This window comes from Gymnogyps californianus, chromosome 3 (assembly GCF_018139145.2).
Source record: "Gymnogyps californianus isolate 813 chromosome 3, ASM1813914v2, whole genome shotgun sequence".
NCBI lineage: Eukaryota > Metazoa > Chordata > Aves > Accipitriformes > Cathartidae > Gymnogyps > Gymnogyps californianus.
The window spans coordinates 31060048-31086915 of NC_059473.1; the positions used below are offsets into that span (position 1 = coordinate 31060048).

The 26868-nt window shown below is 42.1% G+C and overlaps 1 protein-coding gene across 2 annotated transcripts in view; it reads left to right on the forward strand.

Annotated features, from left to right (window-relative positions):
- The window catches only part of TTC7A (tetratricopeptide repeat domain 7A), a 173301-nt gene that overhangs the window by 34345 nt on the left and 112088 nt on the right, over positions 1-26868 (forward strand). For both annotated transcript variants that reach the window (XM_050893907.1, XM_050893908.1), the window contains exons 9-11: positions 9214-9351; positions 9786-9869; positions 22167-22271. In XM_050893907.1, coding sequence (XP_050749864.1) covers positions 9214-9351; positions 9786-9869; positions 22167-22271 — 327 coding nt within the window. The remainder of the gene's footprint in view (positions 1-9213; positions 9352-9785; positions 9870-22166; positions 22272-26868) is intronic.

Below are 26868 nucleotides of genomic sequence, written 5' to 3' on the forward strand. Positions count from 1 at the left end.
TGCTTTTAAAATTTGGGGAAAAACTGAGGAGGCAGAACCACCCCAAAATATTAAATTGACTTAATCATGTACACCTCAGTGTTACTATACTTCGTGCTTTTTAGCACTTTCTAGATTAAGCCTCTACAGTACATCTACTTTGTGTTTTCAAGGGCTTTTCTGCAGTTAGAAGGGCTTTTTGCAATTGGAAGCGGAGACTCCAGGAGTTGAGGGCTTGTAGAACACTACATGCACTTCTGTTAAAATCAGGAGGACTCATGTCAGCGTGGCTTGTCAGGGCTGATCCAAGTGGGAGGAGGATCAGGGGTCTGGAGCAGCGACAGTACTGGCTGCTCCAGCCTTTTCTGGGACTGGGCTTGCAGTCAGAAAGGCCTTGTGGGACCTTGAACTCTATAATCTTGTTCTGCTGAGGGGAATGAGTGTTATCCCTGTTTTATCCAATAGTGTGTAAAATGGTGAACTGGTCCTGTAACTAAGTTATGGATGAAGCAGTGTGAAAATGCTATTGATAGGAACTGGACTGCTGTGCTGACTTCAAGGTTAAATAAGTAAACTTGTGTTTGCTTAAGTGCTATCTTCTATATATAGGAACTTTCTGGAGGTAGGTGCAAGGCATTTTGATCTGCTGCATATAAAGCACTTAAATAATCAAAGATCCTGTAGTAGAGCACTGCAGGAACCATAACTGTCTTTCTGCTTTTTGGGAAATAGAACATCTGAGCCTTCCTCTTGCATTAGCAATAGGCTTGCCATCAGTTTATTGTTTTAACAAAAATACAGGACAAGTGTATAGAAACATAGCTGTGTATAAAAAAATACACTTAGGAACCACAGGAATGTGCTTCCTGAGTGAAGGAACAGAGGGAGCAATCTGATTCTTACATATGTTTGCAATCCATAAATATTTTCCTGTAGCTTTACTGTTACAGTACTAAGAAGGGGAAGTTTTGTTTAATTTATGACATGAGAGATCTTTTCCATGACAGCTTTGTTGTAGGCTAGTGAGTTTATTCATGTACAGGTTTTGTTTGTTTGGTTTTTTGTTTTGTTTTTTAAAACTTGCTGAAGCTCATGGAAAACGAGTTAACAAGAAGCAGATTTCCAGTTGAGGTCTCCCTAATGATATAATGTTAACAACTGAATAAAACATATTTTCCTTCCTGGAGAGAGTGTCAGTGGCAAGCGATAATGATATGTTTCTGTAGGCCAGTAACCAACATAGTTGGTGTTCCTGGATTAGGTGTTCTTTCAGTATTTACAATTATGAACCCCTTAAAATGAAACAGAAGTATACAATTAGGTTGGCTTGCTGGGAGCTCTCCAGCTTCTCTGACACTTTGATTGCTCTGTCAGAGCAAAACTCACCAGAAAGGTACTTTTCCTGTCTGATTTTTAAAGAGACAAAAGAGCAACCATGCCATTATAACTCTTTTGCAGGACCGTAAAGCCAAACAGCTGCTCCACGTGCCTATTCCTGACTTTTGCCACTCCAAAATGAACTTAAGGGGGACAAAATTGGGGGGAGGAGGGACAGAAGAATTGTCTGTACATGGAGGGGACACGGGGCAAAGATGTACTGGGGAGGAGCATAAATCATAGGAAAACCTCAAAGTAAATATGTGATAAATTTGATGAAAAGGAGACATGGTAGCTTTTTCAAGAAGTATACATCTGGAACACCTCCCCCCCCCCCCCCCCCCCCCCCCGCCCCCCGAGCCATACAGGGAGGGAGTAGATCAGTGCTAGGTAGTTTGCTGCTGAAATTCACTGTATTTTTCTGTTTGTCTTGCCTTCCTAAGGTGAAGCTAATATCTACTTCACCAGAATCTGTGCGACTCCCCGGAAGATGTTACAGGGGTTGCAAGAACTGTTCCTGTAAGGGGAAAAGGGAGGAAAGAAATCACCTTTAAGGTGTTGTGAGCGAGACCCTACCTTCCAGTAAGCCTTCTCTGGCTCTTAGTGGTGCTGGATTCTGGCTTGTAATGCTGCCCCAGCTTTTCTTCTTATCCCTTTACATTGCATTGGAAGGGAGCCACTTTGCATGTTCTGGTGGGATGAAATGAGAATATTTTCTAAAGGGGTAACTAAGGGTTCTTCAGTATTTCGCTCACTCTGCCTCTGAGCCTAAGTATGTAAAAGTTTTTCAGATGGCCAAATAACATGGTAGTCTCTTTCATAGCTTTGAAGATGTTTCTGTGGGTATATTAACACTTACAGTGAAAGCTTGGGGCCTGTTTCCTCCTGGCACTCTCCTGAGTTTCCTCCTGTATTCTTTCTGTCCTGTTGAAAATGGGAACCTATTTTCATAAGCTAAGGCATCTCAGTAAACAGTGAAAAGCATCCCGGTTGTGGAGTTTGGCAAGTGCTCCTCCTCCATGCCAGGTGTTCCTTAGTCATGGTGGTTGGCTGTGGAGTTCTCATGAAGGAATCTAGTGAGACAAATCAGGCAGCCTGAAGATTACCACAGTCAGGGCTGTCTTTAGCAGGGTTTGTGGCCTCCTGGCTAAATTCTCATTCCTTATACATAGCCCGAGTTATGGTATGGATGGGCTGCGTTTGTGAAAGGAGGAAAATGCTTTCCTTCAGACCAAGGAGAAGGCCAGCTGGTGACAGCCTTTACAAGCTGAGGCTGTGGTAGAGTGATGTGTTCCTATCACATGTTGGAAAAAATGGATTGGCCTATTTTTAAACCGCTAGTCCTCTTACTTCATTTAACCCATCAAAACCAGTGGCACTGTGTTTGTGCGGAGAACTGAGGGCATATTGTGACTTGCTGCAGTGTGGTTTCTCTGCATCGTGCTACCAGTGGGAACAGCACTGATTCTGCCATCAGGGACTCTGGTGCTTTGTGCTGCAGGGCGTAGGCAGGGGAGGTTTGGCAGGACTAACCCTTAGCTGCAGTTTTGTTTATTTTAATAACCATTCTCAGGAGTATTCTGAGTTGACTGCACTGCCCCTTAAAGTTAGCCAGAAGTTTCTCAGAGCCAGGAATGGAACACTTGCTATTATTTTTTGTGTTTACTTTTGAGGTAGAAAAGAAAAAAAAGAAAAAGTTATTTGTTTGCACTTAGAAACCTTTCCTTCATGAATCTGAGGTCCAACATATAGTCTAAAATCCCTTTATTCAGCCCTGGCAATGCTGGCTCTTACAGCTGGGGATTCTGGCTGATGCGGTCCACCAAACATACCAGGTAACATGGATTATTTTTTTTGGCTCTGTGTTCACTTCACTCATACTGGAAATTAAGCTACTTGTATCCAAAACTAATAAGTTCTGTGCCTGTGTAACAAAGATTAGAAATGTCATGCCCATCTTATCTCTGATTTGAATCTCTAAAGGCAGTTTGACCTTGGAGAGCCTGAGAGCACAGAACAGATGGTGAGGGGGTAAGAAAGATACTGGGACTTGTCCTGTTCTTTTTACTGGTGAGAGCAAACCCATGGCTGTGAGGATGCCTTTAACAGAATAAGATTAAACCCATGTATTTTTAAGCACAGAAATAATTAAAACCTGTTAGCTCTACAGTTCCTAGCTTTATAAAATAATGCTGTCCAACAAATGGGTTGGTGAAGGATAAGAATCTAGTGTTGCTTTTGTAGGTTTGTTTTTCTTTTTTTTTTTTTTTTTTTTTAATGACACCAAGTCCAGTCATGATTCAACAGCTGGATGACCATCATGAGTATTTTCTTGAGGGCTATTGGACTATGGCAGCTGAAAGAGACAACGGGGGGCAGGATTGCCTGCTGTGTTGGTTCCTGCCAAATTACAGTTGTGCACTTACAATAGCAAATCCAACTGTCTCTTTAACTGGTCTGCAAGGCAAAGCTATGTGTTTGGGACCTGCAAAGATGGATTGCAGGATTTAGTGGGAAATACACCACCTCTGTTAATTGCTTTGTGAATAAATAGTTCTAATGTGAGTTCCTGAGACAGAGTAGAGAGCTTTTTTCTTCTGCTTTGCAGTAGGAAGTCCTGTTTCCAAACTTGCAAGGAGGATGCAAATTCTTGGAAGATAGGTTTCTAAATGCGGATTGCTGATAGCAAATATATGACTTTGTTTATGGATACTGTCTTGGGTAACAAACTTCATTACTTTCTCCCTCTTTCTTCCTTTTGTGTAGGGTTGTTGGGCTGTTTTGGCTGGGGGGTATGTCTGTCTTGCTTTCAGTGATGTTTCCAGAATTAGTTCTGCTATAGTACAAGACGTTAAAATATACCTGGTGAGAGATAAGATATATCTATATGGTCATATTTGATAACCAATAATAATGGGCTGTTTTGCTGAGACATCTGAATGGGGTACCAGTAACTTGCGATCTGTTGCTTACCAGAAATGAGACAGATGCCACACACTTCACAAGGAAGTTTTCATGTGCTGTGCTTCTGGTCTGAAGGGGAGCAAGTGTGGTATCTCTGTAAGAGGAGTTTTGGGAGTGGCTGGGGCATGGTATTTCCTCCCTCTTCCACCTGCTTCCCATTTTCACAGCAGCTTTGCAGTCAACGCTGAATATTTTCTTTGTATATGTTAGTGAGGGGAACCTTCAAGTGCTGTGTAGAGATCATCGGTAACTTAGGTGAGAAGTCTGTAGCCTCTTCCATGTGAATGGGTCCTTGCCATTGCGAAGAATTCATTCATTTTGTTGGCAGTATGGGCAAAACAGCCAGAATGGAGGCCCAAACGATATGGGCTAAATATTTCCCAGCTCTTAGCAGTAAAGGCATCAACTGCATGATTTCAAAGGCTTGTTGTCAATCTTACACACATAGCATTTGTTTTTCTCTCTTAATGCTAGTATTGAATCACACCAATTACATTATTACAGTACACTGTGTAAAACATGCTGCTGTTCTGTATAGATGGGTTGCAGTGGATCTGGCAATTATGTCTATTATGAAAAGACACAAGTTGAACATTAGAATGCCCACGAATTAGGGGGCAGGCAGCAGGCACTCATTAAAGATTTTAATTGCTTTCTTTTTCTTCTTTGAAAAAAAGCAGGGGGAGCCATGTTTCAAAGTGATCAATTAAAGGATACTTCATAGCTAATTGCTGTGAGAAGGGGCTGCTACGTGGAATATGCTCTGTTGTAATTCATACGATTGCTTGATGTTTTATTAAGAAGCACGTCTTTGTACTGTGGTAAAATTTAACTTTCTGCAGCATAACTGCATGCATAATAACTGCTGAAGTAATGGCTGTTTGGATTTGCTGTGGCTCTTTTCCCTTCTACATGTAATAAACATGATATAAATAAACTGTAATTATCAGGGTCATTGATGTACAGCAAATCCTCCGTGGATAGGTGGCTTATCTAGTTTGCAGGTAAGCATAGTGTATATGTGGATAGGAAGGCACAAACTGTCTGTAGCCCAGCAGGGTCATTAGTTAAATTGCAGATCCCAAGAAAGGCAGATCTTTTCCCTGCTGTCAGAGCCAGCATGGGTCTGAAAGTCCCATACTGTTGTATTGCTGCGGTTTGGAGCCAGACCTACAAAGCCCTGCTGAACCCCAACCAGTTCTGTGCCCGGTCAGGTTGAACACCTGAGTTGGGCTTCAGGCATGATACAGAGCCATCACAATGGCTGAGCACTGGGTTGGCTCGGGGGTACCAGCCTGTGCTGGAGCCTTTGGATGTGTGTGGCCTGAAGACTGGCTGTCCCTGGGCTGTGGAAAGGGAGGGCTGAAGGTGCTCGCTGTCCTGTGTGCTGCTCAGTCTGGGCTGACTACAGGATGTGTCTTATCTCCCCAGATAGGATTGGTGTCATGTCTGAGCCACCTGCATGCTAATTGTGCCTAATGCATCCCAAAATATGCAAATGCGATGCATCTCTGGGTTGCTCCGTTACCTGGAGTACCTCAAATAAAGGGGCATTGACTGTATATTTTTGCTCTGTATAATGCAAGTTACACTAACTCCTGATGGTGAAACTCCTGTTGGTAGCATTAGTGACCTTCTCCATCCCACACAACAGCCTTGAACAGAGGTTCTCTTCTTTTAGTGGTGTGACTCACCATCTATCTCCATCCTGCTTGTGTGCTGTAAGGCGTGTCTGTGTGACAATGGGAACAGCTTAAAGGGAAGAGTCATGCTGGGGGTGTTGAAAATGTATTTGTAGCAATGTTTTACTGCTACTTATAATGGAGGAGGAGGAAGTAATGCGGTAGGACAAATTGGGAATTGCTGCTTATGTTATTGATACCATGTTTGGAGATCAGTCTTATACAAATAACCCTTTTTCCATTTGTGTTCAGAAAAGTTAGTGGTCTGAAGCAACAGAAACACAGGTATTGAAAAAACGTTGGTGTAAATGGCTTAGAATTTATGCATTCTCAAATACAAAATGAAATATCTCTCTTTGTATATGTTTCAGTAAGTAAAATTCCCCATCCAACAGAATCGGTGTATGCTATGTTGCGGTAACTCTACAAGTATTTTGCACCTGTACTTACCAGCGACTGTCAGGATTTCTCACTGCCAAACTGAAGTTTACAAAAACATAAACAAAGGTAAAGACAAAAAAATTGGCTAATGGTGATCTGGGTCACAGCACCCTTCCTTCTGTGAGAGGCAGGCCACAGAAATATGCCAATTTCCCTGACTGGGTTTCAAGAAATAGTGATTCACATTCCCTTCTCCGCCCTCCTGTGTGTAACACTGCAGTAGTAAGTGATACCTTGAGCCTTGGGATGATGATTTATGTTATTGTGTAAGACACACTCCATGTTCTTGCTACTGTTTGGTCAGTTTGTTATGAGGTTTGCACCTTTTGGTTTCGTGTTTTTTCTTTTTATATCTCTGTGATAATGTGGGAACTTTTCGATTTTTTTTTTTTTTTTTTTTTGAGCAGCTGGAATTAGCAATTGGAAACAGGTTCAGTATTAAAAAAAAATGTTGGAATAGAAGTCACGAATTTGCTCAGTGTCAACTTTTATGCATGCAAGTATGGAGAGTGATAGATTGCAGAGACCTTCTATGGCTTTGAGATTTGAAAGCTTGAACAAAATAAGCAGGTTTGTGACCTTCTTGGAAAGAATATTAGTCATGCCTATGCATGTGTTTTTTTTAACTGCCATCTGCTTAGGTAAAGTACGATATGTTCGGTATGACTGCAATTTTAGAATGTTGCATCCTTGTAATATGTCTCATATTCTTCCTTATTGCAGGATTTGGGCATGTTCTTCTCTCTAGCACCAATATCTGTTAGCAGACGTTAATGGGCACTCACCAATTCTGATTAATTTTCTATCTGTGCTAATGCATCAACTTAAAAATCATAGCTTGGTACTAGATGGATACCCAAAAAAGCATCAGACTATAGCTGACTCTAACGGGAGGTTGATGATGAGATTGCAGAGCATGGTGGTGCTATCTCAGTAGCTATCTTCTAGAAGCAATTGTCATGACAATGTAACCGGTGCAGAAAAAATTGCTAATGCTATTGTATATACGTAGGAGGATTCACTTGGCAGTAAGGATCATTCTGTATACGCTTCGTCTTTAACTCTCTGAAGTAGCAATCCCAGAATCATTCTGTATATGCCTTTTACTTTAACTCCTTTTTTCCTTTTAAAGTAGCAGTCTTGGGTTAAATCCAAACAGAGCTTAAACATCTATTTGGTTTTTGATTCTTACTTGTTTAGTTCTGCTAATAAAGGTAGATGAGCTATGCTTCTGTACTCTAGTTGCAGGATTTTCTCTTTGAAGTTGGTTTCATTCTCTCATGCAACCTATTATTCTGAACTGTTTTTTTAAATCACAAATTATGTCTTTTGTCGTCACATGAAAAAGGAAAATACTTTTGTGGCTACAAGAGTAAGTGTAAGTTTATTTCTGCAAACACTAGGCTGAGTCTGACCTGTCAGTTTTCCTTTAACTGCAGTCGCCATTTAGCTCTTGGTTGTGATTGTGTTAGTTGTCAGTAATTGTGTTTGCTGTCTCGGCTGGAGGCTGTGATGAAGAGTGCTTGGAACTGGGGCATTACACAGATAATATCATGATGAAACAGCTGCAGCTTAATCGTAATGAAATATGCGTGGGCTTTAAGGGCTGCATATTCTGGAAATTTTTATTACGCTTAATTCCCATGTTTAACCTTTTTAGGAAAAAAATCTCCCTGCAATTAGAAAGAAATAGATGTCAGACTGTAGTAGTAAGTATTTAAAAAAAAAAAAAATCTCATAACCTTCCTGCTTCAGGGAGGGAACATTTTGTTTGTCTTTGCCCCAGGTGAAACTGCTGGCAATATTCTTAATTTTTCTGATCTTTTAGATGTCTAGACCTGAATGTCTGATGTTGTACCCCTTTCAGCTGAGGAGCCCAAGGCAGTGTATCTGTGCTGTCAGTCGGTGCTAGCGCTCGATGGCATCCAGCACTGCCTCTCTCGGAGATTAGGCAGTCTGGGTAAAGTCCTCTGCGTTCGGAATTCAGAGGGACTTTTCAATTTACTCTGGGATTGAAATATTCCTCTTTGTGCTCAGCAAACAGAGAGGCTGGGATCTTGAGGTAAATCTGAGTCTATGGCATATAGTATTTTGGAACATCCTTGCAAATTGCTAGACTGATCATTTTCTGTCAAAAGCAGTGTTTCTTTTTGATCTAGGCTGAGCAGTGCACTGATAGATTATGCAAAATTAACACTTTTAAGATTTTTTTTTTTTTAAATCATTTGGTATTGCATTGCTCAGACCTCTAATTGCATTAAATTGATGACAGGCAAATCTGATTACTAAGGCAACCTGCTCAAATTAGAAAATAAAAAGTAGGAGAAAAGAACAACAAAAACACATGCTATTGGGAAGAAATCAAGTGCAGGCACAGAAGATAAAATATCAACCGTGGAAGCAGTTATCAGAGTTACAGGCAATTGAAGTAATAAGGAATGTGGTTTAAGGATGACCTTGAATTTCTAATTACTGAGGAAATGGGATCTGGTAGGTCTGTTTCCTAATGCTCTAATTCTGTGAAACAAATCCAGATGAGGTATTCCTAGCAGTTGCTTTCTGTACGTACAGCTATTCTTCTTGAGTTTGCCTCATGTGGATGAAAAGTAACTCTATGGAAACACCTTCCTTATGTTGGTATGAGTTAAAAAAAAATATGTTGAGATGATTTTAAACAAAATGCTACGGATGATGGGTGGAACTTGCTCTGGAGGAGTCAGTTCTCTCTTGCTCGTTTGCGGTCTGATGCTTCATTTGTGTCTGTGCACAGGCAAACCGGGATGCAGTCATCAGCCGAGCCCCAGACCAGCAGGATGACCGAGCTGTCAGCCTCCGGGATGCTTCTGCAGTCTACGACCTCCTCAGTATCACACTGGGCAGAAGAGGGCAGTATGTCATGCTTTCTGAGGTACCTCCTCCCGGCTTCTGCTGAAACTTCCACTTGAAACGTACAAGCAAAGCCCCTCTTTGCAGTGACGTGTCGGGGAAGGTGAAAATGAAGCACACTAGTTGGCAATTAGTAGAAACAGCTACAGACCTATGGCAGCACAGGCCAGAAATGTACACAGAACTGTTTGAGACATTAAAATAATTTATATGTAGGCACTTGAACAAAGTGGCTGTCATTTGAAGTGATGGTGTATGGTAGCAAGTCCCATTAACTGACAAGAGGAACGTGGTGTCATAAAAAAAATTTAAAAATCCCCTGGGCCACAACAGATTGTTTCCCCTGATTTGATTAGTGAGCCAAGCAGCAGTCTTGACAAAAGATATGCATATCCCCCCCCCCCCCCCGCCAAAAAAAAAAAAAGTCTGATATTTCTCCCAACATTTATTTCTCAGTGCTTGGAGAGAGCCATGAAGTTTGCATTTGATGAATTTCACCTCTGGTACCAGCTTGCCCTGTCCATGGTGGCTTGTGGAAAGGTAAGGTTCAAACCAAAGGACTTAAAGGGCATGTTTTCCTCTGGCAGAGTGTATCTAACTTATTGTTTGAATGTACAAAGTCATGTATTTTGTGGGGGTAGGTGCCATCAGACAGCTATGTGGACGGACAGTGCTCTCCTTTTAGACTCTGATTGCACTTTGTGATCAGGTGTGTGCATTTGGTATTGAGTACTGTTCTTTCCATGTAGTGTTTGCTTCTCATTAGCAAGGAGAAAACGGATTTTGTGCATAGCTGTGGATTGAAAAGCATTATACAGCTGTCCATTCTCTGCAGATTCAACATAAATGTGCTCAGTATAAGAAAGATACTGATGTCTAAAACTGTCATCAACCTGCTCTATGTCTTTGGGCAGTTGACTTAACCTTTCTTTAAGCTGTGGTTTCTCCATCTGATCAAGGAAATGTTAATTCTTTTTCATAGAGAGCTTGCAAGGATTAATATTTTTGAAGTGCTCTGTGCAAAAGATACTGTAGAAAAAGAAATGATGTGTGAATGTTTGCATGGACGTGTGTTTTAGTGTAAGTTTGGTTTTGTTTTTTTTTTTTTTAAATTAGTGTAGTATTTGTCAAAGTTACCAGTTAACCACTGAGATGGCTGAAGTCTGGTTGCGAAAGTGTCCTGGTTTCAGCTGGGACAGAGTTAATTTTCTTCTTAGTAGCTGGTACAGTGCTGTGTTTTGGATTTAGTGTGAGAATAATGTTGATAACACACTGATGTTTTAGTTGTTGCTGAGTAGCGCTTATCCTAAGCCAAGGACTTTTCAGTTCCCCATGCTCTGCCAGCAAGCAGGTGTGCAAGAAGCTGGGAGGGAGCATAGCCAGGGCAGCTGACCCGAACTAGCCAAAGGGATAGTCCATACCATAGAATGTCATGCTCAGTATATAAGTGGGGGGGAGTTGGCCGGGAGGGGCGGATCGCTGCTTGGGCATTGGTCAGTGGGTGGTGAGCAATTGCATTGTGCATCACTTGTATTTTATTGGGTTTTATTTCTCCTTTTTTGGTTACATTTCTTTACTACTATTATTATTATTATTGTATCTTTATTGTTATTAGTTAGTATTATGTTTTATTTTACTTTAGTTATTAAACTGTTCTTATCTCAACCCACAAGTTTTACTTTTTTTTTTTTTTTCCCCGATCCTCCTCCCCATCCCACGGGGGAGGCGGGAGCGGCTGCGTGGTGCTTAGTTGCTGTCTGGGGTCAAACCGTGACAGAAAGGTAGGCAGAGGCAGCAGGAGCTTTTCTTTATTAGTCTTAAAGGAGTAGACTTCCTGCAGGAAATGTGGATGGTACAAAATTTAGCCTGTTCATTCTGGGGGTCCCCACCTACACTTTTAGGAGGTGTGAGCAAATTAATGCTGTGCGGTAGTAGACCACTTAATATGGTCCTATATTCCGTGCCCATGGAGTGTAGGGGAATCCACGTGGAACTGGGCAGAGACCACCAACTAGCAGTCATCTGCCAAATGATAACTACTACTGGCCTTTTATGGCTATAAGCTGAGTTGGAAACAGTGGCTTTGGTGTGGAAATGGGAGATGAATATACAGAGGCATGCTTTTGCAAGAAGTTGTCATCTTGTGATGTATAAGTGGCAGCAAAGCTTGGAAGATGTCTGAGGGGATTCCTTCACTTCTGTGAGCATAGGCAAAGCCTTATCTTGGAAGACTGTTGTTATGCATTATACTTCAAGAAAATGGCAGAACAACAAGAGAAAGTCTAATAAAGAGCATCAAGGACGGCTAAGGGTATAGTAAGCCAGACTGTGGAAAGATTGAAAGAATTGAATTTTTTTTACCTTAAAGGGGAGAAAAAAGCCCAAGAGAGAAACAAGTCTTCAAGAGCTCTTAGAAGAAGGGGTTAATCTTGTCTATGGCGGGTAGGACAAGATGTGATCGCTTCCAGTTGTAGCAACACAAGTTCATGTTTCCTATTAAGAGGCAAAAAAATAAGGATAGTGGTACACTGGAAAAAGATTGCCTGTGGAGGTTATGTGGAGTCTGCATCACTGGGGGTCTGTGGAACACCCTAGGCAAATATTGGTCAGTAGTGACCCCACTGTGAGGCACCAGGGGTGCACTTGGTGGGACCTTGCAAACTCTGACTCTGTTCTGGGACTCCACAGTTATCTCATAAATCAACTCAATCTGTTATAATCGAAAGGAGACATCAAAACTTTGACAAAGCATATTAGATCATCAGGGAGCTGAAGGGAGATGTTTAGTGAGAAAGAGGCTCACAGATTCCTATAGGAGTTCAGTACAAGCATTTCAAAATCCAATTCCAAGTATGAAAACAATGGCTAGACTCAATCATGTATAGGGAAACCCAAAGCTACTGGTGGAATACTTACACAATGAGCTTGGTGCCATGGTGCTAATACCTTGCACTGGCCTATGTCAGGTGGGGGGTTTACAAGTCAGGTCCGGCTCCCCTTGGCATTCAGCTGGAGTTAGCACATTGCTGCCCTCTATGCCTTTGCAAATCCTCCGGATACCTGATCTCTTGATACTGAGGACAACAGTGACTAGATAGGCTATGATGGAAAGGCGCAGTATCTTCCCATAAACACAGGACTTGTCTGGGAGCTTTATTGACTTTACAGGTTGTGTAACCTGTTTCTCAACAGCAGACAATGCTGTAGCTCTAGTAATCTGCCGGAGAGCAAATCTAGATTTTTTTTTTTTTAACTGCTGATGGTTGAAAGAGTGAGTCTATCCAGAGAGTAATTGTGGTTCAATCTTAGGTTAGTATGGAGGAGAGAAATGGGGCCTGATGTTTAGCTTCTAACAATTTGCATGAGAACTCTGTCCTTGTCATTATATGTTTGCATACCTCTTCACCTTCTCTAGAAGTTACTGAATGTTTGGTACTTAAGAGAAAAAAAAAGAGCAACACAAGTATCTGTAACTGTCCTATCTTTTCAGATTTTCAAGTATGTCATGTCTTTTTGCCTGTACTTTAAATATTTACAAGGTAAAATGGCCTGATCTTGCCTATTGATGTAAAAGCTCTAAATGTTCTGAGCCCTATATGGGGCAGAGGGAATTCCCTTACCCAACAATCCCATCTGTGCAGTATTTCACTTCTAATCCCAAAGTATTCCCTGAGGATTCCTGTCGTATACTCTGCAATGCGTCATCTTGCTAATGGGAGATGTGGCTTACATTGTTATATTGCTTCACAGCTTGACAGCAGGACAGACTTCATTTAAAAGTAAGTGCTCCAGTGTAGCAGAAAGAACTGATGAGAAAACAGTGTGGTCTGTCTAGACTGCAGAATGCAGAGTACACTTGAGCTTTTATAGGTGAAAGATCTGTTTTCACCTGTCTCAGTCACAGCCAATTCCTGATCTCATTTATTGGTAATGAAATCTCACATCCTGCAGCGTTACTTGTTCTGCAGTACAGCAAATCATGCTCATAAATCCTGGGTACAGCAGGAACAGTTTTATCAACCTGTAAATGCTGGAAACTTTGGTCTCTCTTTCTTTTTTTAACATGTTTTTAGGATTTGCAAACTCTGACCTTCTTAAAAGTGCTGTAAAATCCTATCTTGCCCTCTATTCTACACTGCATTTGGCTAGTTTTACTTTTATTTTGCATATTCATTTTCTGCAGGTTAAGTCAATCAAGTTGAATTTCAAACTATTTTCTTCCTCTGCCAGCCAAAAAATTGCCAAATTGTGGCTGTCATTTTTCACAAGTGATCAGTCTGAATGTCAAGCCAGCCACCTAGGCTCATTACTGTATGTAGCTTGAGTTTACACATTATTCTAAGAAGCATGTGTCTTAACAAAAATAGGCATGTCACTTCAGTAAGTTCTTACAGAGCAAGTGAGGCCTTAGGGCTTCATAAAACAGTGAATGAAAAAGCTCAGAGAAGCATAACCTTCCTGTCTGTCTTCTGTACATTTAAGCAGTGGAAATAATGGAGTGACAGCAATTTCACTTTCCTGTGCTTCTCAACAGCTTGCGTAATGAGAAAGATGGTGTGGTCTGTTGTTTTTTAACTCATTCTTGGGAATGCATGTATACCAAGCTGTATATTTTCTGAACAAAAGGAGCACGTTTATTTAAATGATTAAAATCCACCATGAAATTCGGAAGACTTTTGTAGGCAATTTTAGGTTAAATGCTGGGAAAGCCTAGACAATGGCAAAGACGTAGTGAGAGATGTCCCGTGTCATCAAGTGCAGTTCTGAATAGGCAAGAGAAAGGTTTAAGTCAGTCTAATGCAGCACCCCTGTTCTTCTGAACTGGTGCTGGAAAACTGAATGGTGAACTCTTCACAGCTGCTTTAAGTTGCTTTTGCTGGTAATAACCTTCGTGATGTGGTAATACGACAGCCAGAGGCTGAGTGGGCACAGCAGCTCCCTGGCTCTGCTGCTGTGCATAGACAGGCTGGAGTCTGAGTGGCGAGTGGTATGATAGGCGGATGCCATCTGGCAGAGTCCTCAGGCAATGAGATGAGCCACTGTCCTGCTGCCAGAGTAAAATGAGTACAGTAGGTTGCATCTGCTTGTCTCAAGATTTTGAAAAAGTGACCTGTATTCAGCAGAATGGGGAAAGGAAGGACCAAACTCTTACAGAGTAGGCAAGACTTTGTAGTCTTCACAGTAATGGAGACAGCTGTTTGGGGCAGACTTGTTCTCTGCTGCTGCTTTTCAGCTAAACAGTTTCCTCTGGACGTCACGGAGATTACCAGCACACACAGCACTCCCGCAGACTAGGGTAGTATACCGACGTATCTGAAGTTGGAGGCAAAATTGTCATAGTGTCTAGATGATGTATTACAAGCACAGGGATGTGAAATAGGGTCCCTGTGCACTTGCAAGCATTTCCTTGCCTCAAACCAGTTGGATCAGTTACATGTTCCCTTGTTCAGATTTCTGTCCCCTTCCACACCTAACAGCCTCACGCAGGACCCAGCCTGGGTATCCCAAAGTGTCACTGGAGCTGTCTGGGAGTAGAGACTCAGAAGTGCATCATGGGATTGGGCTCTAGCTTAAATTGACAGTACTTCAGAAAGTCTTTTAGATCTGCATTGTGCCTTTTTTTTACCTGTCATACTGCTTAGGGGAAGGATTAAACTGATAAAATATGTGCCTTGAACAAAGTGAGGCAACATTGATGCCTCTCTTCTACCTATGAACCAAGGAGACAAGATTTCTGTTCAGTGACAATGATGTGCCATTTTCCTAAGGGTAGTGAGGGAGGGATTCTTCAAGGATAGCTGTGAAATTATTCTGTGAACACTGAGTCTGCTTAGTCTAAAAGCGTTGGGTACCCTAATTGAGCCATTCAGCTCGCAGCAGTCTTACACTGATCTCTCGTGTCCAGTGGATGTTTATTATTTATTAGTGTACGCAGTGCCTAAAACCATTTTCATGCTCATATTTAATGTTTCTGCCCCCAAAAAACCCACAACACAAGTTGGTTAGTGAATTAAAAGGTTTAGGATGTGTGTTTCTTGAGAGATGGGGAGTGCTACAGTCTCAGGCCAGTTGAGGGAAGTCTGGAGCATCTGCTAGGAGAGGATAATCTGCTCTTACCCCTCACCCTGTATACTCATTTAGGGGATGAAGTGCAGCAAAAAGTGCATAAAGGAAGAGCTCAGCAGCAATTGAAGCAGCTGTGGGGAAGAGCCTCTGTGAGAGCCCAGTGGAGCTGGAAGCAGTTACCTGGAGGCAAGGTATGCTTGCCTACGCTCAGCAGGCCTTGTGCTGGGATTGCTGATAGTGGTTATATGTTCCGGGGGTGCCTGACAAGCAGCTGTCCAGCCCCTCTCATCCAGCGTTGACAGAGCACCAACAGCCCAGTGCTTGCCTTTAGGACAGCAATTGCATGACTTTAGGAACAACTGCATCGTTGCTGATCCTCCCCCAGCCCCTGCTAGCCCATACTGAGGACACCATAGGGACAATGGTCAACATTACCATATAGGTAAGATAGGCTGGCAGTAGGGGGATTTAAGCTCCAGGCATGGTACCTTGCAAAACCAGGCAGATAAAGCTGCTTTCAACTACACAAAATGCTCCTCTCTGTTCTTACACCTTATGTTTGTTCATCTTTAAGACAAAGAGGAAGAAAGAGTCATGCTTGTCTACCTGAATGGTTTTCTTAGTAACATAATGCTTCATGAGGTGTCTGGTGTTATACAACGGGAAATAATCACATCCTTCTTGGCACGTGTCATTCAGCTGTTTTTCTGGGGGAGTCGGCTCCAGCTCTTCCCAGAGCCAATGTTGCAGTGTCACTGTGCTCCGCTTGGCTGCTCAGCAGTTGGAGATACTGCAGCCCTGCCCAGGGCTTGGGCTGGCAGCATTTTTAGAGTTTTGACACCAGTCTTACACAGACGTGAACTCTGATTTTGGAGCCCTTTGCAAGTTGCTGATACATACTGGTCACAGCCAAATAATGACAAGCTAATGTCTGAGCTGCTCATATCTGTGGTGCACCCAAAAAAAAGGAATACTTCCCCGTATTTAAACAGTGCAGCAAAAGCAGATGTCTCTAACAGCTTCGAGGAGCTTCAAGTTTGACTCAGCCATGCCTGTACTGCCAACATACAGCTTTTCAGAAGGTTAGAAGGAAAGTTATAAATATATCTAATACATAATTCTGCAGCAACAGCAGACGAATTTTATGATTTAGACTGTTCCTTCTGTTGGTTTCCTTGCAAAAGCTTAGGCTGGTTGCTAGGCAACTGGCATAAAAAAAGTACATTTCTCTTTGCGTTGCAGGCAGGAACCTTGGGAGCAGCAGAGGCCTCAGATGGCTCCTTAAATAGCATTGCTGGGGAATGAAAGTTAAAATATTGAACATTCATTGGTTAAAGATCCTGTTACAAAGGTCAGCTATCTAGGGGATATTCAATAGTTCAGTTTCCTTTGGTGCAAAAGAAAGATTAGAAGAGGGTGTGCTGTAGATAGTAAAAAAAAAAAAAAAAAAAAAAAAAAAAAAGGAAATTTCCAAACATGCCTGACTGTTGAGCAGAATACCTAGGTGGGCTATATAATTGCCTTCAGGCTTAACTCTCTTTTCTTGACAGAAAGTGCGAAGCGGGGTGAATTTAAGAGGTACTTTTAAAAGTGAATATTTGAAGCTGCTTAACTCCAATGCTCTAATTTGCTAAACACAAGGTAAAAGAAAAGGGGAGAATTGGTCCCTGTGTTAAAAGAAGTAACTGTCTTAGGGGAATAATGTTCATGCTGAGGGATTCACAGAAATCTAGAAATTCAGTGGAAAGCTAACACCAAAACAACTAATTCCAGAGTTCTCAATTGCTGGCTCACTCTGTGTCATCTTTCTGTGTTGGTTCAAGGTCGTTTATAGCTAGATGGCTGTGAATCCCAGGATACAGGGAATGCTAATTCTTGCATAATGATGGAAGATTTCCCCCCCTTTCCCACAATCCCTTTGAAATAGTGCAGTTTTTAAAATCAGACAGGATGGTGCTAGAAATAAAGCAGTACTAGTTGTGGGGATTCATCTGTGTACTAAACTGCCAGGTGAATTGGGAATGAGGCTGTCTACCAAAACCACCACCTTGAGGATCATTTTTCCCTCTGGCTGAAAAGTATTACCAAAGAAGCAAAAAAGTAGAAAGGTTTTTGGAACCTTTGCAAGAGAAGAGCAACTGTTTATGGTGTGTCAAGTCTGTCTGGCATGATTTACTGTCTGGAAATTCTTCTTCCTTTTACTTACATTTGCGGTTTCTTTATCTTCTAAATATGAAACGAATCTCTGACGTCCTTCTTTTGTTGCTTTGGTATGGTGGGAGAGAAGAGGAAGGGAAAGAATGAAAATTGTGTTGGAGTGAGCTGGGAAAACCAGGATTTGGGCAGCATCTATGCGTTTACCGTAATTGAGCCTTTTGGAAAAGTAAGAAGGAGAATTAACTGTAGACTGTTCTTCGTTCTGTACTGCTCACGTGCAAGCATCTTTGAGGAGTATGCTTGCATGCTTCATTATATAATTAGTAAATGGGGAATGGGAGTTGTGTTCTCTATTTGGATAGAAGTTTTTCTTTACATTTTACTCCTTTATAGGATTCAAAACCATGGCTGCTGTAATTACTTAGTAAGAGGTGTCCTCGCCTTCCTTCTCCTTTCCCATAGCTTCCTTGTGATTTCTTGCTGCAGATAGAGAAGTGCCCCCCCCCCCCCCTTGAATGTGGTACATAGAGCTCTTTCAGAAGTCTGTATCGAAAGCAGCCATTTGTCAGTATTGCTTGCTACTTCACAGAAACTGCCTTTCCTAATTTTCTTTTCATAAATTATTGTGGAACATGTTTGTGGTAGGTGAGGAAAAAATTGACAGAGAAAACCAGCTTCCTATAGATACTGGATGTAAATATGGAACAGTAGTGCCATGTCCTTCCCCATCTCCACTGCAAAAAACACAAAGTTGTTGGTATGTGAGGGATGGAGATGCCCAACTCAGGTAATTGAAGTTCTTAAGTCCCTTACACAGTTCACCTTTTTTTTTTTCTTTTTTTTTTTTTTTTTATGGCTGAACATTCCCATTAAAGCAGTGTTTTCACTCCATAACCTGATTTGAGCTCTGTGCTTTGTCGTTCATAAAGGGAGGATGGTCATGAATCTCCTTAAACCTGATGAGGATCCCAAGGCTGAGAACTCCTGCATTAGACCTCCCATAAACAAAGTTGAAACCCCCATGAGGCAGCTGTTGGCAAGCTTGCCATTTCTTTAAACCGTGTCTGTTTAATGGATTTGTGTGTGTTTGGGGGGACTTAAAAGACTTTTTCTCAGAGAGAGGCCAAATAAGACCCAGAGGCAAATCCCTAGCTTTCTGAAATCCTTGGGAACTGGTTCCAGTGCAGTCGTTATAATCCAGCAATTAGCAAGCTAAACAGAAAGAACTTAAAGCGTGGCTTGAATTTTGATGTGAGCCTCTCTGAAGCTCGGAATTATGAGTAGGAAGCATGCACTTGCTTGGAGTTCAAGCTCTGCTCTTCTCAAAACATGCCTCACCAATAAATCTAATTATTATTGCCTTGCAGTGAATCTCACAAACAATGCGCTTGGCTGCCTGGTCCACCCACGCTAAGTGAAAGAATATGTACATTTTAATTATCAGATTATTTCAATGTTACACAAACACTGTTTCATATTAAATATTTTTAAAAACCAATGACATCTGTGTTCAATACTGAGTGGATGATATTTGTTCCCTGCCTATTAATATCTGTAGTTAATATCTTTAACACACCTTGATATTATATGTCACACCAGTCTCCCCTAAGTAAGGTCACTGTGGGAGTGGGATATTCTTTCTCCCATCATTCCTTGGCTAGCAGTTTCATCATCTATATATAATTTCTGCTGAGGAAAGTTTTCAAGGTGAAATTATATAGATCTCTTGAATTTTTAAAATGCAGCTGGGGAGAAAGGCTTCATGTCACCCTGTTTCTAAAACCACTTCTGCTCCGTATGTTTAATTGCAAATTTTATAAACTTCTTTAAAGAGACATAACTTTAAATGTTTTAGAAGCAGCATAGAAGCTGTGGCTCTTGCTCTGTAAATCCATGTTCAGAAGCTCCTGAGTGCACGTGATAAAGTGACTCCACATGTGAGGTGTTTGGGTGTAGGCACAGGGTGGAACTTTCTGCTTTGCAGCATTCAGTAGTCACTGTTTTGCAGTTGCCTCCTGAACCAGACTCAGGTCAGGCATGAGAAGTGCTCTACGGTTTGAGGCTATTGGAGGCTGCAGGGTTGGCTTGTCCCGAGGACCAGCCTTACTGAATGGACAGGCTGCAGACAGGGAGGGAGCAGGGTTCAAGAGGCACTGGCAAGGAGCCGGGTTGTATTATTTCTCTTCTGGTGTAGGACCCTGGAAGGTCCTACAGCTGTGGCCCAAATTAGGACAGGCCTCTCACTGCTCTGGTTTGTGCTAGTACTGGCTGGGCTGGCCCGTGGGGCAGCTGCCACCAGCTCCCAGGTGCCTCCTGCTTTCCCTGCAGTCACACTGCTGATGGGGAGCTGAGAAACCACCACTGGGTTCAGTTTGTATCTGTTTCTGAAAGCACTGGCACTGGGCAGTGTACAGTCTTTTACATACCTGGCCTTTTCAGTTCACTTTTGCATGGTGTGATGACAAGGGTTGGGGGGGGGCGGTTCAGCTGCAGATACACCGACCAGCAAGGTGCATTTTGTCATGCTCTGCTATTTGGGTTTCTCTTGTGTGGAAGCACCTGTGGGGCTGGAATGTAGGCAGGAGGGCAGGAAGATGATGTGCCAGGCTAGGACCCTTAGGGGTTATGCTTGCATTTCCAATGTGTCCAGCAGTGCTACTAGGAATACCAGCTGCCTGTAGTGCAGGTAGCATTCTGTGAGAGAGAAGAATAAGATGCCATCAAAACCTGAAACACTACTTGTTTTGAACAAATAGGTGTCAGGGAGGTTCATTCTGAGGGATGCTAGTCACCTCGTGATAGCAGAGTGCAGCGATGTGTTTCTTCCCGTACCTCAAGGTTGAATTACCCAAGTCTGTTTCCGAGAGGGATGAGGTAACGGTTTAAGCTCTAGGACAAAGTTTATTGAGTCCCATCTTCGCTCTGAGACAAACTTGCTTCTGGCTTTAGGCGCATTGTGCATTTGGAATTGTAAAATAGCAAATATTTCCTTGCTCTTACTGATGATACCTGATGCTCTAGGTGGGTGGGAGCAGCCTGCAGAATGTAGGGCATGCTGTTGCTCTTCTTCAGACCACGCAGCAGGTACCCAAGCTCTTCAAGCAGGGTTTGTTCTCCACTGCTGCGGAGCTCGCGTCTTTTGTTATGAAACCCATCTTTGCCTTAGCATGGGCAGGGCTGCTGTGCATCTGTTTTTTCCCTTTTCCCAGGCTCCCTTCCAAGCGAATTCCTATCCAGGCTTTTGAATTCCATAGCAAGAAGTGGACCTTCAGTTCTGTGGAGAAAGGAGGTGGCGGGTGCAGCCCATTTTGGTGTGGTGTGAGGGAGGGGAAGTGCTGATGGCCGGTGGGAGCGCGGGGCTGCAGGGGATTGGAGCAGACACCAGACCCAGCCGCCTGTGCTGGTCAGAGCTCTGGTGGGGAGAGGCCCTGGGGGTCAGGGTCAGGAGAAGATGCCTAGGACTTGACAGGAATAGCGGTTAGTTTGACTCTGCAAGCTTCTGTTGCTGCTCTCCTGTAATATGGAAAGGCCATGACTATTTCATGTGCTTCTGAGAGGGAACACTGAGTGAGAGAGGCCTGTGTGTGTGTCTTGGGACCGTGTGGAAGGGTTTGGGAGGAATGGGGCATGTAAGGAGAAATTCTGAGAGAAGAAAACTTCCCCTTGAGCTCAAGGATGAGAGAATTTGGGGGGATCAGGGGTCAGTAGTGAGGAGGGTTGGAAATGTGAAAGAAATTGTGGTCCAGGTGGGGTGGGCTGGGAGACTGTGGCAGGGCAACTTCTGTCGTCTCCTCATCGGCTGGCTAGACCTTCTCACCAGCATCTCAGACCAGAGCTTTCCTCATTCCCCTTTAAACCTTCTGAAATGTGGCAGCCGTGAATATGTGCTGTAAAAAGCAATGTTTGTAGAGCACATTGAATCAAAAGGGCTATGTAACTGCTAATCTTAATAAACATCATTCATTAATGGTAACCTAACACCAGAAAGACAGCAAGGGTTTTATGGGCTTTCTTTCTAACACATGCTACTTGGACCACCCGCTGAACAGTGTATTGCTCTGCAGTTGTTTGCTCCACCCTTTGTATGGTGGGATCCAGTTGTATTTTTGTATGTTCTGGAACTGGAGAAGACACAAAACAATCTACAGAGCAGATTACTTTAGCTGCACAAACCTCTCTGAGTAGAGTTGGCCTAAAATGTTAATGTACTGGAGGATAAGCTCTTTATGATCTTTTCTGGCTTACTGGAAGATGGTCGTGTGCAAGGAAAACTATAGCAGAATTCTTGTGAATTGGGAGGGCAGACTTAAAATAAACAGTGCATTAACAGCCGAGGAAAACTGCTGCTTGTAAAGTGCACAGCCAGGGCTGGTTCTTTGGCATGTTTCCTCTGAGCGTGGGAAGAGTGTGTGTTTGCGTGCGTACATGCGCACACATGTGTGTCTGCGTGTGGAGGTGGGAATAAAGTTGCTAAATTGTTGCTGACATGCGATTCCTTACTTCATAGCACTTCTTTGTACATTTCACTGAAATATCTTGCTTGGACTCTGTAACAGCATTGTCTAATCAGCCTTTTTTATTTCCTCCTCCTCTCTCCCCCTCCTCCTCCTCCAGTCAGCATATGCTGTGTCAGTGCTCAAAGAGTGTGCTAAACTGCGACCTACAGATCCCACCGTTCCTCTCTTAGCTGCCAAGGTCTGCATTGGATCGCTGCACTGGGTAAGCAAGATGATGCAATTCTTATTATGTAATGGATCAGGTGCTGCAGTGACAGTGCCACAGTGTAGTTGCAGTGGGGAGAAAGGGAATCCCTGTTAAAAATCAGACACACGTGCATGCCTTTTAAAAAAATGAAAATCCCATCAAGAAATTTTGCAATGAGTCACCAAAATGCGTTTTGCTAGCACATTAAACAAAGGAGGAGGGGAGAAAGCCGTAAGAGCCATTCTGGGGACTGCCTCTTCAACTGAGTGTCGAGTTGAATTGGCCACTCTTGTAGCCCCTAGAAGGCAAAAGTTAATAATTATAAGGGGACTGTTAGTTCAGGTCTGCTGGACGACTCAGTCCTTTGTTCTTGAAGTTGCTGTGTCAGTGTTTTCTGTTCTGGATGTGTTAATGTATGCCCCAGAAGCAGAGTGGGAGTGGAAGTCTGTGCCTGTGAAATTCTGATTATCCCGAGGAGCAGAAACATCTGTCAGTCTTTTGCTGCTTGGTTTAATTAATTGAATGGCAGCCTGCTGTTTTCACCTGCCCTCACCACGAGGTGTCCCTGCAGTCAGTTACGGATTATAATTGCTAATATAAGTAAAACAAAGATGCAAGAAAGCATGAAAGAAAATACCAGAAGAATCTGCCCAGATTTTGGTGAAAAGTTGTAGGGACTAGATTTGCTGTTGTTGTGTCCCCCTACCCCCCACCTCCCCATCCTCTACATCACTATCTGATGAAAGTTGGTATTCAGCTAAACCTAATTGAGTTGTATCAGTTTACACCACCGTCAGTGAGGAGATCTGGTTATGTATGTTTTTGCATGAACTATACTGTTCAAACTCTAATGGTTGAACTTATATGCGAGTCAGCAAAAACTGGGAAGTATCTTGTTCTAAAAAAATCTTTCAGGTCTGAGGGCCTTGAGGGTATCCTTGCTGAACTACCCAACCTACCTCTGTTCTCTATAGAGAACAATTTAACTTTCTTGCACCCTTAGCGCAGTATCTAAATTTTCAGGGCTGAAAGTCATTCAGTGATATATAATAACATTCACAGTGAATGTTGTTTTTTTAATAAAGCAAATAAGGTTTTTTTTCTGATTCTTAGAGATGTTAAAACAATATGAAAGCCAGGTATTACAGCTGTGTTGAACACTCTTATTAGTATCTCTGACAAAGTTTTCAAAGCAAGATCAACTTGTCATTAGTCTAAAACATCAGCAAGCATATTGATAATTTTTACTCTGTAGGCTCTGAAGCTAGAGGAACTTTATGGGCTGAACTCCTGCGTTCACTTGGAGCCATAGTGGGGGACTGCAAGACCCTGACAGCTTCCCCTGGCAATTCTGCTGTCTCAATGATTGCCAGGAGGCAAAAAAAAATTAAAATCCAGCAGAACAGTTGTGTTAAATGTGAGGAAGATCTTTCTCTGAGATCAGGCTAGTTTTTGCCTAGGAGCCTGAATTTTAGTATAGGAGACAAACTTGGGATCTCCATATTGCAAATAAATCTTTTACTCTTCTGCCTTCCTGATCTGTGAACACAAATCCAACAAGGGGAAGGCACTGGAGCCATGAAGCTAATGAGGGAAGATGCTCTGTTGGACCTGATGCTTACAAACAAGGAAGAACTGGTTTGGAATGTGAAGTTTGGGGGCAGCCTTGACTGCACTGACTGAGGTGGTGAAGTTCAGGATCCTGAGAGAAGGCAACAAGGCAAATAGCAGAATAGTCCATTCAGACATGCTTTGACTGACTTTGACCCCTTCTAAACACAAATAGTGACTTCAGGAATGCTGTGGTCTCTTGATACTTGCTAAACGTGACCTCTGCCATAACTAGCCTTTGGACAAAACTGAAATACAGTGAATGCATCTTGTGAGACTCCATGCTAAAACGAGGATCCCTGGGATGTTCTTATGTTTAACAGGAGCAATGAAGTTTTAATTGAGGCACTCTACCAAACACTGAGTCATTGATGTGTGTTGATGTGAAAGTACAAGGTTTCTGTACTGTGAGAAAAGAAATGGCATAGAATCCCTTTTCTTTCATGTGTTATCCTGGTGTTTATGCAGCTCTCACTATTGAGGACTGAATTTCAAATGGTGCCATTAAAGTCTGCCGACTGATGGATGAGGAGTTGAATGTGAAATTATGAGCCCAAATTGAAGATGCTGCTATGCCAGGAAATGGGCAGAGTCAGGATTTGTCATTCTCATTGGTGCTTCTCCCCAAAATATTTTTGGATCCGCTAGCACAGCTAGCATATAAAAAATACCTTGTTATAGAGGCACTTAGAATAAGATGGTGAGACTGTAATTCAGTCCCAACTCTGTCCTCGGGCAATCCAGTATCTCCAGACTTCTCATACATGGCAGAGCTGAAAAAGCAACAGTCTAACCCTAAGAAACAGGAGAAAGAAGGGAAAAATGAGCTCGTTTTGATTATTGTAAAGTAAGAGGCTTTTTTGCTCTATCTACTGCTTTTTCATTGTGTGAAACACTTTTCAGTGTTATTCAATCAGACCCTGGCTCAGAACTGTATGAAATACAAAAGTGATTTCACAAGAGGGTAATTTTACTGCAGTTATCTGGAGCGCAACCTTATGAACTAAAATCAAATTAAAAATATTCCTCTCCCCTCTTCCTCTCACTCAGTGGCCTGTGCTCTACCCTGATACCAAACTTGATGATGGTATAGAAGAGTTTTAATTAAGGGGAGTCAGAGGGAAATCAGAGCATCTTCTTTTAAAAGAACTGAAATGATAGGTTCCCACATCTCATAGTCAAAGGGATGCTTCTGATATTACTGGCAAACTCCTGTGCCTAATAAAGACCTTCCTGCTTAGCAGAGCTGTTTTTCTAAATGTCATCCTTACAGTAATTATTTGCATTTAACTTTACATGGCAATCAAATCAGAATTGAGTCATTTAAACTGGAAGTGAACAAGCTGATCAATGCCAGTATAAATAGAAAGGAGGATAGACGTGGCACGGGAACAGTCTAATGGACAAATATTAACAGTTACAAATACTCAAATATATCTTGCTTTTCAGAACATATAAAATATGATTAATTTCTCAATTAGAAAATGTATCTATGTACTTGATTGCTGGCTAGGCAGGAAAAGGGTGAAATCAGATCACCATTTATCCAAATGAAACAACTAATTTATATGTCCTGCATCTGTCTACTATGTGCTTTTGGAGCAGTATTGTACTCAGTTTGTTTACGGTCCATGGACAAGCACTACTTTAGTCTTATTTCAGTTACTAGCAATAAAAAAAACCAAGAACATTTATGCAGCTGGATAATTACAGAATGTCATGAGGAGCACAGAACAATTTCTTTCCTGATTAATCTACTGGTCACTTAACTCGTTTTGCTGGCTTTGTACATGGTGTCTCAGCACACTTTAAGAACCAGGGAAAACAAAAAATTAATTGAAATGTCCCATGGTGATTTACAACATTGAGGATGCTCAGATCACATCTGTGAAATGATCTCTCAATGCAGAACAAATCAAAGTAAAAACATGCATACTTTCATACTGTGCCATGCAAATCAATATATAACAGAGCCTGATGTGGAAAAGAACTAAATGCCCTCAGCTTCTGTTGTGACAGTATGATCAGATTATTAGCTGATGTAAGTTGGCGCTACTCCACTGGCATATTACTGGCACCATGCTGGCTTACATCAGCAGATGATCTGCCCCATCAACCACTAGCTTTCAGGATTGGGCCTGCAGTAAACAACTGAGTGATATAAGCAATGTTTTGGTTACCTTTTCAGAATTACAGGTTTTCACAAATTAAAAAAACAACAAAATGCAGAGTGAACAGTAAATCAATACCTCATTAATTCTAAAGCTTATGCCAGTTGTCTTGGAGGACCAGAAAAGCTCCAAAACTAATGCACCTATATACACCACACTTGTCTGGTCAGGATGTAGTTGGACATGTACTTAATAAGCTCATGAGATACAAAAGTTTTCAGCAAAGTTGGAACTTTTATACTGTATCTAGCCCATTAAACAGGTGTTTTAAATGTCTTTGTAGTGGGCTCAGAATTACTTTTGAGACATCATGCTGCCTAGCCTTCCAGTTTGCCAGGGTTTCAGCACAACAGTTTGCTAACTCACATGTGAATGATTCTAGCAAGTGAACACAAAGCCCATTTGTGTTTAGCTAGCTGTCTTTTAGCTTCCCAGAATGCACGATGAAGTTTTTGACTATTGAAGTTTAGAGTATTGTTTTAAATTTTCGTAGGAAAGTTGATGTAGCTTACAGTGGAGTATATCCATACTGAGGTTGTCCTGCCTTGGTCCACTATAAATTCAGAGTTCCGCTTACTAAAAGGCTTGCTACAATTTCCTCTTTCACTCAGCCTTCCCTGGCACGGCCTCAGCTGAATGCTCACTTGCCTATTTTGGCAGTGACTTTGAGTTGCAGCATGAGTTGTTGTTTTTAATATTTTAATAGTACAGTACTGTTAATTTCACTACTAATCTAGGTTCTCCAGGACCCTGTTATGGCAGGTGTTGTGAAAATACTAAAATCAGAACTTCTGCCTACAGGCAAGTGTTAAATACTGAATTTCTCCATT